Genomic DNA, 19713 nt, shown 5'->3' on the forward strand with positions numbered 1-19713 from the left:
TCAGAGTGGTGCAAGAAAATCCTGCTCCTCAGATGCTGCCTGACTTGCTGTGCTTTTCCAGCACCACTCTGATCTAAACTCTGGTTTCCAGCATCTGCAGTCCTCACTTTTGCCTTGGAGGATTTGAGCTATGGGGAGAGGCTGAACAGGCTGGGTCTGTTTTCCCTGGAGTGTCGGAGGTTGAGGGGTGATCTTATAGAGGTTTACAAAATTATGAGGGGCACAGATAGGATAAATAGACAAAGTATTTTCCGTACAGTCGGGGAGTCCAGAACTAGAGGGCACAGGTTTAGGGAAAGATATAAAAGGGACCTAGGGGGCAATGTTTTCACACAGAGGGTGGTACGTGTATGGAATGAGCTGCCAGAGGATGTGGTGGAGGCTGGTACAATTGCAATATTTGAGGCATTTGGATGGGTATATGAATAGGAAGGGTTTGGAGGGATATGGGCCAGGTGCTGGCAGGCGGGACTAGATTGGGTTGGACCGAAGGGTCTGTTTTCATGCTGTACATCTCAGTGACTGTACTGGATGAATCTCTGCAGTTGTTCTCAGTTTTGGAAGCATCTACTCTTTGGGGTCAACCTTGTGACTTTTCGAATTGACATTGTCAGTAATTACACTTCCATCTCTTTGGGGCTGACCTTGTGACCTATTGAGAGAACCTCGCAAGTAGGCAAATCCGTGGATAGGAAAGCAGTGGATAAGTATTCAGTAATGGTCTCTTAATTTAAGGAAGGATGTAAATATGTTGGATGCAGTTCAGACTATACATGGAAAGGGCAGGTTGTCTCATGAGGCAAGCTTAGACAGGCTAGTCTTGTATCTGCTGGAATTCAGAAGAGTGAGAGACACTATGATAAACAGATTGCAAACAGTTTCCATTCCTGAGTCTGTTTGCAAGAAAATTTGTACACAAATTGGAACACAGTATAGGACAACATAAAACAAGTGTTCCTAAGTATAGGAAATGTTCATATGTTGGCTCTTTAAAACAAAACCCCAAAAGGGATTATGCAAGTACAGTTGTTGGTAATTCAGATGTTTGTACGTCAGGGACCCCCTAAAATCCTGAGGTGTACTGACATGATTGTGGAGTGTATGTTTCTTCTTCGGGGAGAATCCAGAAATAGTTTAAAAATCAGAATTACCCATTTTAAACAAAGATTATTTTCCTCTGAGGGATGAGTGCTTTTGGAACACTTCCTGACAAGGTTCTGGGAGCACATGGGATTTTGAAAGCAGAGATGAATAAATTCTTTAACCACATATGCTCTGAGGAAGGGTCACTCGACTGGAAATGTTAACTCTGATTTCCCTCCACGGATGCTGCCAGATTTGCTGAGCTCCTGCAGTCATTTCTGTTCTTGTTTCTGATGAACAGGAGTGAGCAGAAATCGGACCAGCCTTTACCTTGCAGAATGGCCGCCTGCTACGCGTTGGGTTGGTTTCTGAAGACGTTGATTGTCCCCTTGGCTCGGTGAATTAAAAAAAATAAAGAATTACTCCGGGGCTTTTTGTTAAAAGTGTGGCCATTGATGATTGTGCCAAGCTGTTATACCACCCCCCCCGCGCGTGCCCGCCGTTTAACCGTTATGGCCGTTATTTCATAATCGCCGCGTGCTCCGTGTTTGTTCCGAGAGCGCTCGCGGTCGTTGTCATAGAAACAGTGCAGGCGTCGTCAATCACAGTGGCGACTGGCCGGCGGCCGGAGGGGAGACCAACTGGGTTACTGCTCAACTCCTTGAAACCTTTTCTCCAAACCTCCTTTCACACAGCGAACTCCCCTTTCCCTGCACCGGGACCGCTGAGAGTTGCGTCACTTTCTGGCCGTGTTTCGGTTTGTGTCTTGGCACCAGAACAGTCTTCCTCACGACTTCTGTGTCTGGTAACTTTTACTACTCCTTCTTTGCATTTTAATGCCGAATCGTTAAGTTACTCAACTAACCAAGGCTGCAAATATTTACATATCTGATTTACGTTTTTTAAAAAAAAAATCCCATTTATTTGCAATTATCGAGTAACTTGAAATCTAGACCGGCCAAATGAAATCCTTGTGTGTTTCCGAAGTCGACGATAAAACTTCTTTTTTCTGGCTGAGGAAACTTTCTCTGAAGGTGCGAGTTGCCTGACATTTCAAAATCGACTGCAGCATCGTAAATCTGAAATCAAAAATGAGTCAGGTTCTTTAAATGTAGGCGAATCAAGGGTTACCGCAAACAGCAGAGAAAGTGGAGGTGAGGACAAGGCTGGAACAACCACCATCTTATTGAATAGTAGAATAGATTTGAAAGACCTAGGTTATCGTCCTATTTCTTAGCTTCTCATATATCACAATGCAGTTTTAGAAAACCACAATGCTGACATCTATTGGAATATAACCACCACCTGGACTTGGTTTAAAGGTCAGTGCTGTCAAATTTGAACTTCTAACTGTTGGAATGGAGTCACGTGCAGAGCTTTCTCCTGACCAATTCCATTATAAACAAGACACTAAAAGTGAGGAATTAGTTAGATGAAATTGATATAGTGGTTATAGGTAATAGTAGCATAAATGTACCTTCAGTTTGGGTAGCAGAATTAAACTCTATAATCAGTTGAGTTTATGAATAAGGCACGAAGGTATGAGAACCTGGTGGTGACAATATTCATTATATATATTTTTTAGTTTCCTTGCTAGGATTTTGACCTACAGATTGTGTGAGACCTATGCAGAACAATCAATGAAAGAAACACTTTCAAGAGTATCATATTGGACTTGAAACATGAACTCCGTAACTCTCTCCACAGATGTTGACAGACCTGTTGTGCTTTTCCAGCACTTTGTGTTTATTTCAGTGAAAGTAACCATCAACTTTGGTCTCTAACCTGCTCTGTAAAGGAATGTTGTGATACTGATCCATGGCAATCTCTTGGAGTAGCTTTGCCATTACGACTTTCATCTCAGTTGCTTTAGAGATGGCTAGCCTGTCCTAAAACTTGCCTGTAGAAATTTACTATTATAAATTGTATATAAACCTAGTGTAAATAAACAATGCAATTTTTCCAGGCTCAAAAATCAGAGATTGTTTTGTATTTACTGAGTATATAATCTTTATTCTTGATTCTCAGAGCTCTGAACTGAGAGCATTTATAGTTTGATCCTCCACTACCTTCTCCATTACCCTCCAGCCGTTGGCTTTTCCTCATTGGTTGTGGAGTTGAAGTGAAATTTTCCCTACAGGAGTTTGGGAGTTCGTATATTTCAAGGTTGATCTCACTGCCCTATGTGAGACCAGGCAATCAGGGCAAAGCCTGTTCAAGGAACAAGTGGTTGCTACACCTTCTGTTGGGAAAATAAATTAGAATAAGATTGCTTGCTCGTCAGAGTTTAAAGATTAACCTGTCACCTGTCCAAAAGACTCCCCATAAACAAATATCTCTTGACCCTGACTCAGCTTTGCCCAGAACCAATGTAGTACAGTGCTCAGCACATCTCCCCCAATGGTGGATGTTGCAGATGAGACCAATGAGGAATTTTACATTAAGCTCAACCAATTCCTGGCCCAAATTCCACCACACAACAAGCTGAACTTCAATACCAATGTTGGGAAAATCACAGACAGGGTAGAAAGAGTTGAGGTAGTGGTGAGCTATTTGGCTGCTCACCATTTTTGTGGAGAGTATCCAGACTTTGACTACCTTGAGTAGCTGACTGACTTGTTTGTTTCTAAGCTCCTGGACTAATATTGTAGGATGTCATTGACTTCTTGTGCTCGACGCCCTGAGCAAAGGCTATCTTCCTTGACTTTAGGAGCCATGACTGTGTGTACGCTAACTGGCAGAACAATATAGCAGTACTGTCAGTATGGTATCACTGGCTGAGAGGGTGCTATGCAAAAAGGCATTGCAAGACAGGGATGTTGCAAGCAACTTGGTAGGCGCAAAACAAATGAACACTATGAAGACAAGCAAGCAGGCCGGAGGTGCAGCCTAGTTCAGACCATGTGTTGGGTATGTGTCCTGGATGCATATTCTCCTTTCAGTTATGTTACAATAATAGTTGCTGGTGCAATCTGAGGGATAGAATTGAAATGCGGAAGCATACTGAAAGTGGATTGGAGATTTGCCATGAGAGTTCTTCGAGCATAGCATATGTCAGATGGCAATGTCAGTGAATATTAGGTACGTGTGGTCAGTGCCCTTTGAGCATGTCCCAGAGGTTAGTGTCAATTATCCAATATAGAAGTTATTTGAAGCAAGCAGTAAGCTGAAGCTACCAGGTACTCACAATGATTTCCATGTCCTAAATTCTTAATGTCGTGTTTAATAAAATAAGAAGTTAATGTTACAGAGACCAGTTGTGCGATTTATAAGGGATTTAAAGAGCTGTACTCTCTTTTAATTGGCAACTCACCTTGCCCTGACAGATGTATTAAAAGATGCAGTGAGTTGCTCCTGACACTCAGATAGGCCTCTCCAAGCTTCTCACGCAATTGTCACAAATCTTGCTGAAGTCTACATTGTTCAGCCTCCTATAAGATTCATCCCCCTGTCCTCATTGTAAGCGTGCTCGACTCCATTGCGCAACATGCAACTTGGCACCATCTCAGCTCAACTCCAACTTGGCTTGTGATAGAGAAGGTTATCTGTAAGTGACCACGTACTTTTCCTTCTAGATAATACACTAGAAAATAAAATTTGGACACTGCTATTTGCTAAAAAGTACCAGAAGGTTTTTTTCTGAAACTTGAAGTTAAGGAGGATTGTATGGAGTGCATTTAAACGTATAAGATTGTTACTTCTTGGAACAGTGAGATTGACACTTTATAAGATAGTATATCACCAGGAGTCAGGAAAAGCTGCCTAATGCCAGGTTGTAGAATAGTCCACCTGGAGTTTGTTACAGATCTGTGAAAACTGTGCACTCAGAAGAATCAGAAGCCTGCAAACAAGAAATAGTTCTCATCATTTTTCAGCATGAAAAGACAAAAATAACCTAAATGCAAATTCAAGAAAAGGCCTAGGTCAATCCAATTAACCCAGCTATTGATTGAAAGGTCGACCGTCAATCAGTAGATATCATTTCATCACTCCTAAGATTTGAAGAACTGAGCAATAACTGTTCAGCCAAAGACATTTGGGTAAGTGCAGGCATAGGAAAAGTTTGGAGGGATATGGACCATGAGCAGGCAAGTTGGACTAGTTTAGATGGACCAGTTGGACCAAGTGGTCTGTTTCTGTCCTGTATGACTATGACTCTTCGTGGTCAGAATTTGTTTTTCCCTATCTATCTTTTCCCATTCAATATTTGTGTCACACTCTCTGCTTTTGTCTGTTATTTATGAATGAATGTATGTACGCTTGGTGTTTTAAAGGACAAGAGCTTATTAGTAAATAAATAATTAAACTTTTTAACCAGTTGTTAAGTAATATATTTGTTTACAATAAATAGATTTATTTTTCTGCGAATGCAAATTTCACCCTCTTAGGGGCATGATGAGTATGATATTCACTGTCCAACAACTATAAGAGAAATGCAGGGGATGGGCCCAACTTTTGTTCCTGGCCTCTTAAATCTCAAGGCTTTAGGCACCATAAGATGCAAGGGATTATGAAGGATCCTTCTCCATTCTGTCTGCATTCTTTTAGCATGTTCTCTAACTACTGCAGAAAGGCAAAGGAAACACTTAAAACATACCCTCAAAGCCTCCTTGAAAAAGTGCAACATCCCCATCAACACTTGGGAAACCTGGCCCATGGCACCAAGGTGAAGGGCAAGAATCTGAGAAAGATCTATACACCTCAAGTCTCATGGCCAATGCCAAGCTGAAAAAGGAGCAAATGGCACTCCGGCATTCTGAACTGCCTGTGGCAGAGACTGTAAGGCATATATTGGAGTCTTCAGTCACCAGAGACCTCATTTTTAATGTAGAAGCAAGTCATCCTCAATCATTAGGCACTACATAAGGGGGGAAAGTCGTCTACCTACTCTCCACCATCTTTTTAAACACAAATGTATTCCTTACAATAATAGTCAGCCTCCATTTTTTATCTCTCAAATGCATGTTTTGTTTTCTGAGCCTTATAATTTGAGGTAAGGGATCAAGCAGGGAGTGCAAGATGTGATGCAAAAATATGTAGGAATGTTGGATGACAATGACATTTAAAAATGTCAACAATCAGCCCATACCAATGGTTATGTTTTACACGATATCTTGACCACTGTTTGTGAATGGATTCTTGAGGGTTAAAGGTTGAGTTGTGTGCTGATATTAATGATATTCCTACGTATTGAGTTTACCTTCACTTAATTTACATGGTGTTTGTTATAGACTACTGCTTCTTTACCATTTCCACTAGATTGGTTCCCAAGATGAAGGTACTGTAATAGGAGTAAAATTGAGCAAGTTAGGCCTATACACATTGGAGTTTAATGAGCAAAAGATGTTCTTATTGAAATAAGATTTTGAGGGGCTGTGACACTATGGATGCTGAAAGGGTATTTCCTTTCGAGGGGCCAGGGACAGTATAGAATTAGGTGCAGGGATGAGAATGTTTTGCTGCTGGTGGATTTCCCACTTTTGAATGATGAAATTCTCCCTGCTTAATTCTTTCTTTTACCTTTCAAACTGCCATCTTCAAAGTGGTCAAAATCAGGAGGAAATATTCTCTGCCAGGAAAATGTCTACTCATAAAAAGGTGCACAGCACGACTCCAGAAAGCTGCATTCGGTCTTGCACTAATCGATATTTAATGCTGTGACCCATTGCACCTGGAGGACATATAATTTTCTGCTGGCCATTTATTAGAGCTAGAGAGTCTGGCAAGCTCCAAGGTGAAGGGAGCAGTGGAGCCCAAGTTTCAACAGGGTTTCACAACCAGAGTCAGGGACAAGAAGAGAAATTCCAAGTGGGGCTGGTGACTGAGTGAAGGTAGGAGACCTGCTGAGTGGGTGGGTGGCAGGGGCTTTGGATGGAAGAGCTGCCAAATGAGTGTGGAATATTTTGGGGAGGGTTGCTTTTGAGTGAATGAGTTGAGGATTTAGGAACAAGGCAGCAGCGCTGTTGTAAGAGTGGTGAGGAATTGGGAAGCGGGACATGTGTGAGATGGTGATGGGATAATGGGCTTTACTGAACCATTGAGTACTCTTACTTTTTAAAAATCTCTTTGAAGGTCTTAGAGTCATAGAGATGTACAGCATGGAAACAGACCCTTCGGTCCAACCCGTCCATGCCGACCAGATATCCCAACCCAATCTAGTCCCACCTGCCAGCACCCTGCCCGTATCCCTCCAAACCCTTCCTATTCATATACCCATACAAATGCCTCTTAAATGTTGCAATTGTACCAGCCTTCACCACTTCCTCTGGCAGCTCATTCCATACACGTACCGCCCTCTGCCTGAAAATGTTGCTCCTTAGGTCTCTTTTGTATCTTTCCCCTCTCACCCTAAACCCATTTCCTCTAGTTCTGGGCTTCCCAACCCCAGGGAAAAGACTTTGTCTATTTACCCTATCCATGCCCCTCATAATTTTGTAAGCCTCTATAAGATCACCCCTCAGCCTCTGACGCTCCAGGGAAAACAGCCCCAGCATGTACAGCCTCCCCCTGTAGCTCAGATTCTCCAACTTTGGCAACATCCTTGTGAATCTTTTCTGCACCCTTTCAAGTTTCACAACATCTTTCCGATAGGAAAGAGACTAGAATTGCACGCAATATTCCAACAGTGGTCTAACCAATGACCTGTACAGCCGCAACATGACCTCCCAACTCCTGTACTCAATACTCTGACCAATAAAGGAAAGCATACCAAACACCTTCTTCACTATCCTATCTACCTGCGACTCCACTTTCAAGGAGCTATGAACTGCACTCCAAGGTCTCTTTGTTCAGCAACACTCCCTAGGACCTTACCATTAAGTGTATAAGTCCTGCTAAGATTTGCTTTCCCAAAATGCAGCACCTCGCATTTATCTGAATTAAACTCCATCTGCCACTTCTTAGCCCATTGGCCCATCTGGTCCAGATCCTGTTGTAATCTGAGGTAACCCTCTCCGCTTTCCACTATACCTCCAATATTGGTGTCATCTGCAAACTTAGTAACTGTAGCTCTTATGCTCGCATCCAAATCATTTATGTAAATGACAAAAAGTAGAGGGCCCAGCACCGACCCTTGTGACACTCCACTGGTCACAGGCCTTCAGTCTGAAAAACAACCCTCCACCACCACCCTCTGTCTTCTACCTTTGAGCCAGATCTGTATCCAAATGGCTAGTTCTCTCTGTATTCCGTGAGATCTAACCTTGCTAATCAGTCTCCCATGGGGGACCTTGTCGAACGCCTTACTGAAGTCCAGATAGATCACATCTACTACTCTGCCCTCATCAATCTTCTTTGTTACTTCTTCAAAAAACTCCATCAAGTTTGTGAGACATGATTTCCCATGCACAAAATCATGTTGTCTATCCCGAATCAGTCCTTGCCTTTCCAAGTACATGTACATCCTGTCCCTTAGGATTCCTTCCAACAACTTGCCCACCACTGAGGTCAGGCTCACCGGTCTATAGTTCCCTGGCTTGTCTTTATTGCCCTTCTTAAACAGTGGCACCACGTTTGTCAACCTCCAGTCTTCCGGCACCTCACCTGTGACTATCGATGATACGGATATCTCAGGAAGAGGCCCAAGCAATCCCTTCTCTAGCTTCCCACAGAGTTCTCGGGTATACCTGATCAGGTCCTGGGGATTTATCCACCTTTAACCGTTTCAAGACATCCAGCACTTCCTCCTCTGTAATGTGGACATTTTGCAAGATGTCACCATCTATTTCCCTACAGTCTATATCTTCCATATCCTTTACCACAGTAAAAAACTGATGCAAAATATTCATTTAGTATCTCCCCCATTTTCTGTGGTTCCACACAAAGGCTGCCTTGCTGATCTTTGAGGGGCCCTATTCTCTCCCTAGTTACCCTTTTGTACTTAATATATTTGTAAAAACCCTTTGGATTCTCCTTAATTCTATTTGCCAAAGCTATCTCATGTCCCCGCTTTGCCCTCCTGATTTCCCTCTTAAGTATACTCCTACTGTCTTTATACTCTTCTAAGGATTCACTTGATCTATCCTGTCTGTACTTGACATATGCTTCCTTTTTCTTAACCAAGGCCTCAATTTCTTTAGTCATCCAGCATTCCCTGTATGTACCAGCCTTCCCTTTCACCCTGACAGGAATATATTTTCTCTGGATTCTTGTTATCTCATTTCTGAAGGCTTCCCTTTTTCTAGCCATCCCTTTGCCTGCGAACATCTGCCTCCAATCAGCTTTCGAAAGTTCTAGCTTAATACCGTCAAAATTGGCCTTTCTCCAATTTAGAACTTCAACTTTTAGATCTGGTCTAACCTTTTCCATCACTATTTTAAAACAAATAGAATTATGGTTGCTGGCCCCAAAGTGCTCCCCCACTGACACCTCAGTCAACTGCCCTGCCTTATTTCCCAAGAGTAGGTCAAGTTTTGCACTGAATCAGAAAATTGTCTTGTTCGCACTTAAAATTCCTCTCCTTCTAAACCTTTAACACTATCGCAGTCCCAGTCGATGTCTGGAAAGTTAAAATCCCCTACCATAACTATCCTATTATTCTTACAGATAGCTTAGATTTCCTTACAAGTTTGTTTCTCAATTTCCCTCTGACTATTAGGAGGTCTATTATACAATCCCAATAAGGTGATCATCCCTTTCTTATTTCTCAGTTCCGCCCAAATAACTTCCCTGGATGTATTTCCGGGAATATCCTCCCTCAGCACAGCTGTAATGCTATCCCTTATCAAAAATTCCACTTCTCCTCCTCTCTTGCCTCCCTTTCTGTCCTTCCTGTAGCATTTGTATCCTGGAACATTAAGCTGCCAGTCCTGCTCATCCCTGAGCCATGTTTCCGTTATTGCTATGATATCGCAGTCCAATGTTCCTAACCATGCCCTGAGTTCATCTGCCTTCCCTGTTAGGACCCTTGCATTAAAATAAATGCAGTTTAATTTATTAGTCCTACCTTGTCCCTGCCTGCCCTGACTGTTTGACTCACTTCTGTTCTCAGCTGTACCCGTCTCAGATTGATCTCTTTTCTCACTATCTCCCTGGGACCTAACCCCCAATTTACTAGTTTAAATCCTCCCGAGCAGCTCTAGCAAATCTCCCTGTCATTTCATTTTTAGAATTTTGCTGCTTTTTTTCTTTAAATTTGTGCTCTCGTGTTCTTGGTCCTTTCACTGTGGAATAGTTTGTCCATACCTACTTTGTTGAGGTCCCTCGTGAGCTTAAATACCTTTATTATTTTCCCTATTTCCCGCTCTACTATTCAAGGGGAATGGGGTGTGAACCTGCATCTTTGTTTTGGCACTGCAATGGACTGCTTAGTTTAATGCACAGCTATTTTATTGAATTATTTTCAAAGGAACATTTTCAGGTCCATTTGTGAGTTTGAACATGAATGTTTCCCAATTGAAGGCAATGCATTTAGTCAAACCCTTTCCAAACCCTTTCCAAGCAAAAGTAATAATTGCATGAGTGTTTTCTGTGCTCAACATGAAAGTAGAACTTTTACCTCCTCTGACTGCAACATTTAAAATTGAGCATTGTTAGAATGTAAAACTTATTTCTACTTTTGGGTGAAAATAGCTTTGGTCAATTGGATAATTCCTGTTTCAAGCTACTTAAGAGTATAGACTTAAATATATATTATAGCTTTTAAAAAGTACAGTTTTGTTCAGTACAATATTTGTTTTAAGATGTTTGCCTCATGTAACATCATTTTAAGTTGATTACTGCTCAGATAGCTTTAAAGATGATTTTGAAGAAGTGTTCTTGGTATCCCTATCTTTTTCCGGTCATTGATAAATCATTTGAAAACACTTGGGCATTAATTCTTAGTTTAACTAAATTTGCAATGTCCAGTTCACTTTTTCTCTATAGGAAGAGATGAACTGCCGATTTTTTCTGTTTGACAACTTCATGTGGGAGAGAGAAACACCATTTGCAATGATTCTGTTGTGTAATATACAGGTGGTTCTTTTGTGTATCCAGCTGCTAGTCCACTTTAAAGAGTGTCATTTGACATGTACAGAATAGCTTTATTGTTCTATACTCCAGATTACAGCAAGGCAACTTGAGCATGCAAGTTTCCAGCTTTTGACTAGAAGCAGACCTGTTTCCGCATTGTTAAAAATCACACAACACAAGGTTATAGTCAGACACGTTTATTTAGAAGCACTACGCATCGAAGCACTGCCTCTTCATCAGGTGGGTGTGAAGCATGACCATAAGACACAGAACTTATAGCAAAAGATTGCAGTGTCATGCAGCTGAAATGGTATATTGAACAAACCTAGATTGTTAAGTCTTTCATCTTCTAGAATGGGTTTGCTGTTTGCGGTTCTTTAATATGTAAATACCAGAACTTTTAAATCCCATTCTCAACATAACTTAAGGTTTTATAACAAAAGGTGACATCTCAGCTCAGACAATGCCTTAAAGGTGTGAGGTTAGAGTCTGTCTGTATCCCAATCTTGAGTCAGACTGGTTCTATTTCTTTCTCTCTCTCTCTCTCTCTCTTTCTCTTTCTCTCTCTCTCACACTCATTTCTCTCTCTCACACAATCACTTGCTCTCTCACACACGCAGGCCCTGTCTCATACGCACAAGCATGCACACCCACATGCACCCTCTCACAGGTTTATACCCATCACATACACACACTTCACCAAGCTTGCACACTCTCTCATGTGCACTCACACTCACATTATATTGCCATATATTCTAGATATTTTTGAATCAACCTATTCAGAGATGTTATTACCCACCTCTGGTGGGCGGCACGGTGGCACAGTGGTTAGCACTGTTGCCTCACAGCGCCAGAGACCCAGGTTCAATTCCCGCCTCAGGCGACTGACTGTGTGGAGTTTGCACATTCTCCCTGTGTCTGCGTGGGTTTCCTCCGGGTGCTCCGGTTTCCTCCCACAATCCAAAAAATGTGCAGGTTAGGTGAATTGGCCATGCTAAATTGCCCGTAGTGTTAGGTGAAGGGGTTAATGTAGGGTTATGGGTCTGAGTGGGTTACGCTTCGGCGGGTCGGTGTGGACTTGTTGGGCCGAAGGGCCTGTTTCCACACTGTAAGTAATCTAATCTAATCTAATAAAAAAAATTATTCTATTTTGCTCAAAAATAGAATAGACCTGCAGTCAGTCAATCCATGTAATATTTTATAAATTCCACTTTGTAAATAAAACCAGTCTGAGTCATGATTGGGATACAGACAGACTCTAACCTCACACCTTTAAGACATTGTCTGAGCTGAGGTGTCACCTTTTATTATAAAACCTTAAGTTAACTTGAGAATGTGACTTAAAAGAAGTTCTGGGATTTACGTATTAAAGATCCAAAAACAGCAAATCCATTCTAAAAGATGAACGACATAACAATCTATGCTTGTTCAATATGTCATTTCAGCTGCATGAGACTATAATCTTTTGCTATAAATTCTGTGTCTTATGGTCCTGCTTCACAACCATCTAATAAGGTGTTGGACTATAACCTGGTGTTGTGTGATTTTTAACTTTGTCCACCCCAGTCCAAACTGGCTCCTCCAAATCATGTTTCCACATTGACATACTTCTTTACCAAAAATACAAATAATTTGTACTGTTGTCACTGTTTTATGCAAGCGTGGTGGTCTGTCACAGAAAATAATTTGCTGCCATGATCTGATGATGCCCCAGATTGCTTCACAGCCAATGAATTACTTCTGAGCTCCACTGACTCTGGTAATATAGGTGAATAATCCATAGCTCAGAATAAGGCGTCCCAGATTCTAGTCACACCTGCTCCAGAGGTGGGTAATAACATCTCTGAACAGGTTGATTCAAAAATATCTAGAATATATGGCAAGGTGTTTGCCTATTGATATTGTCGCTAGACTAGAAATCGAGAGATCTAGCTAATATTGTTGGAACCTGAGTTCGAATCCCACCATGGAATTTCAATTCCATAACCTTGATTGTGAAGCCATTGTTGACCATTGTATAAACCTATCATGTACACTAATAACCTTTTTAGGAAAGAAAATTGTCATTCTTACCTGGTCTAGCCTACATGCGACTCCAGATCCACAGCAATATAATTGGCTCTTAACTGTCATCTGAAATGGCTTAGCAAATAATTCAGAGTCTAGGTTAGAGTGGTGCTGGAAAAGCACAGCCAGTCAGGCAGCATCCGAAGAGCAGGATGCTTTGCCCGAAACATCGATTTTCCTGCTCCTTGGATGCTGCCTGATCGGCTGTGCTTTTCCAGCACTACTCTAATCTAGACTCTGATTTCCAGCATCTGCAGTCCTCACTTTTTTTGCCTTAGCAAATAATTCAGCTGTATCATCCATTAGAAAGAGGGACAAAAGGAATGAAACTGGACAGGCCATATGGCATTAACTAAGGCAGTACAAACCACATGGTAAATCTGCAATTCCTGTTGACCTCAGCAGAGTCCTCTTCGCAGATATCTTGGGCTGGTTCTAAAATTGGCAAAACTGTCTCTCAAATCAGTCAAGCAACAACCTGAAATTAGCATACTCATGCAATTGTACCTTACAGACCACTCATTGGCATGAATAGCCTCCACTATCAACATCCTGGGAAGATGACCATTGATCAGAAACTGAACTGGATTAGTCATACAAAATACTGTGCGAAATTAAAGTCAAGTTGTCCGAAACGTCGATTTTCCTGCTGCTTGGATGCTGCCTGACCTACTGTGCTTTTCCAGCACCACACTCTTAACATATAAATACTGTGGCTATAAGAGTGGCTGTTAAGGGTTAGGAATTTTGCAGTGGGTAACTCCCCTTTTGACTCCACAAAGTCTGCTCATGGTTCTGTTCAAGGCTCAAATCAAGAGTATGATGAAATACTCCCCACTTGCTTGGATAAGTACACCTCCAACAATACTCAAGTGGCTTGACACCATCTCTGACAAAACAACTGTTTGGTACATTATCCACAAACATTCACTCCCTCCACCACTGACTTTACGTAGCAGCAATATGTGTGCTATCGACAAGATGCACTGCAGAAATTTACCAAAACCTCTCAGACAACACCTTCCAATCCCATGACTAGAATGACAAGGTCAGCAAATAAGTGGGAATACCACAACTTACAAGTTTTTTCCAAGCTAGTCCCCATTCTGAATTGGAAATATATCATCATTCATTCAGTGTCGGAGGGTCAAAATCCTAGAACCGCCTCCCTAGTGACATTTTAGGACTACTTACAGCAATAATTTTAAAATGCCTCACTATAGGAAGGATGTTATCAAACTTGAAAGGGTTCAGAAAAGATTTGCAAGGATGTTGCTAGGTTTAGAGGGTTTGCGCTAAACAGAGAAGCTGAATTGAGTGGGGCTGTTTTCCCTGGATCATTGGAGGCTAAGGGGTGACCTTATAGAGGTTTACAAAATCATGAGGGGCATGGATAGGGTAAAAAGACAAAGTTAATCCCCTAGGGTGGGGGAGTCCAGAACTAGAGGGCACAGGTTTAAGGTGCGAGGAGAATGATTTAAAAGGGACCTAAGGGGCAACTTTTTCACGCAGAAGGTGGTGCATATATGGGATGAGCTGCCAGACGAAGTGGTGGAGACCAGTACAATCACAACATTTAAAATAATCTGGATGAGTATCCGAATAGGAAGATTTTAGAGGGATATGGACCAAATGTTGGCAAATGGGACTAGATTTATTTAGGATATCTGATCAACATGAATAAGTTGGACCAAAAGGTCTGTATCTATGCTGTGTATCTGTAAAAGGGGTATCCAATTTAATATGGGAAAAATTTCTTCCATCAAAGTTATTCATCTTAGGAATTTTCTTTCCCACGAAGTAGTGAAAGCTAGGTTGCTGATAATATTCAAAGTCAGAAGTCACATCACACCAGGTTACAGTCCAACATGTTTATTTAGGAGAAAGTGAGGACTGCAGATGCTGGAGTACCAGAGTTGAAAAATGTGGTGCTGGAAAAACACATCAGGCCAGGCAGTATCCGAGGAGCAGGAGAATCGACGTTTCGGGCATAAGCCCTTCTTCAGGAATGAGGCAGGTGTGCCAAGCGGGCTGAGATAAAAGGTAGGGGGGAGGGAATTTGGGATGGGGCGCTGGGAATACGGTAGGTGGAAGGTGGTGAGGGTGAGAGTGATAGGCCGGAGAGGGGGTGGGGGCGGAGAGGTCGGGAAGAAGGTTGCAGGTCAAGAGGGAGGTGCTGAATCTGAGGGTTGGGACTGAGATAAGGTGGGGGGAGGGGTAATGAGGAAGCTGGAGAAATCTACATTCATTGCGTGTGGTTGGAGGGTTCCTAGGCGGAAGATGAGGGGCTCTTCCTCCAGGAGTCGCAGAGGGAGTGGTCTCTCCTGAATGCTGATAGGGGTGGAGAGGGAAATATATCCCTGATGGTGGGGTCTGTCTGGAGGTGGTGGAAATGACGGAGGATGATTCGATGTATCCGGAGGTTGCCCCCTGTAAAAACGCCATCTCAAATTCCCAATTCCTCTGCCTCCGCCACATCTGCTCCCAGGAGGGCCAATTCCACTACCGAACAACTCCAATGGCCTCCTTCTTCAAAGACCGCAATTTCTCCTCCGATGTGGTCGACTACGCTCTCCACCGCATCTCCTCCACTTTCCACACCTCCACCCTTGAACCCCGCCCATCCAATTGCCACCATTGGTCCTCACCTTCCACCCCACCAACCTCCGGATATATCATATCATCCATCGTCATTTCCGCCACCTCCAGACAGACCCCACCACCAGGGATATATTTCACTCTCCACCCCTATCAGCATTCAGGAGAGACCACTCCCTCTGCGACTCCCTCGTCAGGTCCACACCCTCCACCAACCCAACCTCCACTCCAGGCACCTTCCCCTGCAACCGCAAGAAGTGCAAGACTTGCGCCCACACCTCCCCCCTCACCTCCCTCCAAGGCCCCAATGGATCCTTCTATATCCGTCGCTAATTCACCTGCACCTCCACAGACATCATTTCCTGTATCTGCTGCACCCGAATGTGGTCTCCGCTACATTGGGAAGACAGGCCGTCTACTTGCGGAAGGTTTCAGGGAACACCTCCGGGACACCTGCACCAACCAACCCAACCGCCCCGTGGCTGAACACTTTTAAATCCTCCTCCCACTCTGCCAATGACATGCAGGTCCTTGGCCTCCTCCATCACCAGACCCTGGCTACACAACGCCTGGAGGAAGAGCGTCTCATCTTCTGCCCAGGAACCCTCCAACCACACGGGATGAATGTAAATTTCTCCAGCTTCCTCATTTCCCTTCCCCCACCTTATCTCAGTCCCAACCCTCGGGTTTAGCACCGCCCTCTTGACCTGCAATCTTCTTCCCGACCTCTCCGCTCCCACCCCCTCTCTGGCCTATCACCCTCACCTCCTTCCACCTATCGTATTCCCAGCGCCCCTCCTCCAAATTCCCTCCCCCCTACCTTTTATCTCAGCCGGCTTGGCACACCAGCCTCATTCCTGAAGAAGGGCTTATGCCCGAAACGTCGATTCTCCTGCTCCTCGGATGCTTTCTGGCCTGCTGTGTTTTTCTAGCACCACATTTTTCAACAACATTTATTTGAAAAGTGACTTCAACTGTCAAAGGAGCAGCACTCGCAAGGCTTGTGAATTCAAATAAATCTGTTGGACTATAACTTGGTGTTGTGACTTCTGACTTCATCCACCCTAGTCCATCAGTGGCACCTCCATATCCAGACAATATTGAAGGCTAGTTTTGAGGGATTTTTGATCTACAAGGGAGTTGGGCATTACACAGCCACAAGTGCCGGCAAGCTAATGTGCATTGCTAAGGCCCCCATTTCACATAAATTGGGAGGTGTAACAGCAGGAAGAGCATCAGGCTATGAAACCACCCACCAACTCTCAAAATAATGATTGACACGAAGGTGATAAACGTGTATTGTGGTGTCCTGGATGGAATGGAATACCAATCAAACAATCAACTAGGGGAGTCAAGGGAGGAATAGCAGGAAAATGGCCAAAAGTCTACAATTTAGCCATTGTGTTACAGATTGGTGAAAGAGGCTCAAGGGTTCAGAAACCTAGCCCGCTCTTATTTCTTATGATCTTATTTTATGGGTTGAAATTACTTTTCAGCTTTTCTTAATGTCTGAATATATTTGACTTTCATTCCTTCTACCCAAACATTTCTCTCTAATTATCCCAGTGCCTCAACATTTCAACTATATATGATTTTCCATTGTTTTTGTAATCTGTGCATCTATCCAAATTTATGAACAGTTTATTCAAGAAAGTTGAGAGTTATTATTACAATTAAATTCTGCTGAGATTTATGTCATTTCTTAAATTTTCTTAAGATGGAAAATGGCCAGATATTTCATTACAGCTTGAAAATGTTGAGCAAAAACTGAAAGAACTGCAGATGCTGTAAATCAGAAGCAAAAATATACTGCTAGAAAAGCTCAGCAGGTCTGGCAGCATCTGCGGAGATAAATCAGAATTAATATTTCAGTTGAGTAACCCTTCCTCAGAACTCATGAAAATGTTGAAATTTTACTTGATTAAATGTCCTCCTGCCACCAAATTCACCACATTGGAGGGTATAAGTTTCTGCCCTCTGTTTTCTTGTTTTGATATCACAATTTAGCTATGTAGTATTCTGGTTTTCTGTTCAATGTCTAAAACTATCACCTCTTTGCCCCCTTTTCGCATGTTGAGTTCTGGTCTTGGATATCCTGATTCTGTGCTGTATATCCACTGTAATTCAAGTACGAGGAAATATATAGGAGGTAGAGGACTTTAAAAAGATTTATACTGGGATAAAAGCATTCTTAACCGGTAGAATGACAAAGAGGAAATGAAAATTTTGGCATATATTGAAGTTTATATGTAGTATTCTCTGTTCACAGGTATTCAATACTGACAGAGTTTTCTGGCTATCCAGCCACAAAGTTAAAATGTCGACCTTTGAAAAGGAATGTTCAACCGAGAAACAAGCTAATGTGCAGGAACATCTGCAAAATTGCAATTTGCCACCCAATAGGCAATTTCAGAGGCCCACATCTAGGTAAGTATTGCAATGACATGTTGGATGAGTTTTACATTTTCATTACAATGCTGCCAGAATTTGTACAAAAAATCAACTTTCCTTGCTTAAAATATATGTGAAAATGGGAGTTACATATATTTCATATTTGTATCAGTCTTTTGCACAAAACCAAGGTCATTTTAGTATAATTGATTTTGTACTGTGTGAGCATATGCAATATAACCAATTTCAGAAGATCGCAAAGTAGTTCGAGAAGTGGGAGTCCATTTGATCCATATCTGTAATTCTACATGAAAATGAAGTTTCTCCATTGTGTCATCAGGTATTAAGTGTTTTATACTTTTATATTTACAAGTAAATTGATTTTCTTGTGTGTAGTGAAATTGCAGAACTTATTTTACCTTTTAGTAATTTGAACATTTGCACAGAACTTTGTGGAAGCTATGGGGTCTCGACCACTAGCTATAGAACTGTCAAAACTCCCACATTATGTACTTAATTAGGTTGGAGGTGGGAAGGTGGCACGGTTATGCCCTACCTGATCAGATGTCATTCTGCACCAAACTAATGTCAGTGGAGGATACAAGGTTTTAACCTATATCTTCTTGTTTTGCGCTCACAATTTAATCAAGCAGTATTCTCGTTTTATCTATTCACTATCTTATGACTACAGCCTCTTTGCCCCTTTCAGCATTATTAAAATATGAAGGCAGTGTGGAAAAATAATGTTTAGTTCGGAGATCAATCATGATCTTGTTGAATGGCAAACTAGCCTTTGGGGGCTCAAAAGTCTACTCTTGCTGCTAATTATTATGAGACTAATTTCAGATTTACACATTACAAACATTTCTCCTATCAGCAGCAGATTTCTGGAGACATGAGTGCATTCATGATGACTTGAATGCATATGGCTTCCAGTGCAGTATGCACATCGGACTGCTCGAGCGTGGTTTGGTGTTATTTCTCCTTGCACGTTCCAGAAGTTGCATGACTGTGTAGTGCTATGCAGATACTGTTGTGCTGTATAGAGACATTTTATAGTGGGGAAATACAATAAAATATGTAGAAAGTTTTCACGTGTTGTCATAATCCAGTGCCATTTTGATGGTTTAAGAATAAGAAAAAGTTGCCTCTGCCGCTATAGCAGCTTCTCCTCCACATTGGGCTCGCTGTCCACAGCCATGAGTCCAGGCTGGGGCAGAAGTAAGTGAAGTAAAAGATAAGACAAACAAGAAAAGAGAAAAAAGAAAACAGGTGGACTGAGTGGGTGAGCCCTGAGCCAAGAGCCATACTCCACTGCCATATTTGACTCTGAAGACACCATTCTGTATGTGAATGCTTCATGTATTAGTTACTTGTTTGTCATTAGAGATTTGCACATGCAAAGGACTGCAATATTCACAGATTTAACCTAAAGTTACACATTTTAATGCAACCACCAGAGTATTGGAAAAATGAGCAATGTCTCCACTCAAGAGAGAATCCTGTCCACTAGGCTCTCAGACCATAATCATCCTGGACACTTTCCATGATGAATACTGAAATGCTGTATCTGAGTGGTTCAAAAAGTGGAACTTCCTTTTCAGTAGACCAGTCACCTGTTCT

The 19713-nt window shown here is 42.3% G+C and overlaps 1 protein-coding gene across 1 annotated transcript in view; it reads left to right on the forward strand.

Annotated features, from left to right (window-relative positions):
- Window positions 1-1683: 1683 nt before the first annotated feature.
- ttc29 (tetratricopeptide repeat domain 29) overlaps window positions 1684-19713 on the forward strand; it is a 480386-nt gene continuing 462356 nt past the window's right edge. The window contains exons 1-2 of the mRNA XM_072568671.1: window positions 1684-1888; window positions 17969-18126. Coding sequence (XP_072424772.1) covers window positions 18017-18126 — 110 coding nt within the window. The 5' untranslated portion in view covers window positions 1684-1888; window positions 17969-18016. The remainder of the gene's footprint in view (window positions 1889-17968; window positions 18127-19713) is intronic.

This window comes from Chiloscyllium punctatum, chromosome 1 (genome assembly GCF_047496795.1).
Source record: "Chiloscyllium punctatum isolate Juve2018m chromosome 1, sChiPun1.3, whole genome shotgun sequence".
Lineage (NCBI taxonomy): Eukaryota > Metazoa > Chordata > Chondrichthyes > Orectolobiformes > Hemiscylliidae > Chiloscyllium > Chiloscyllium punctatum.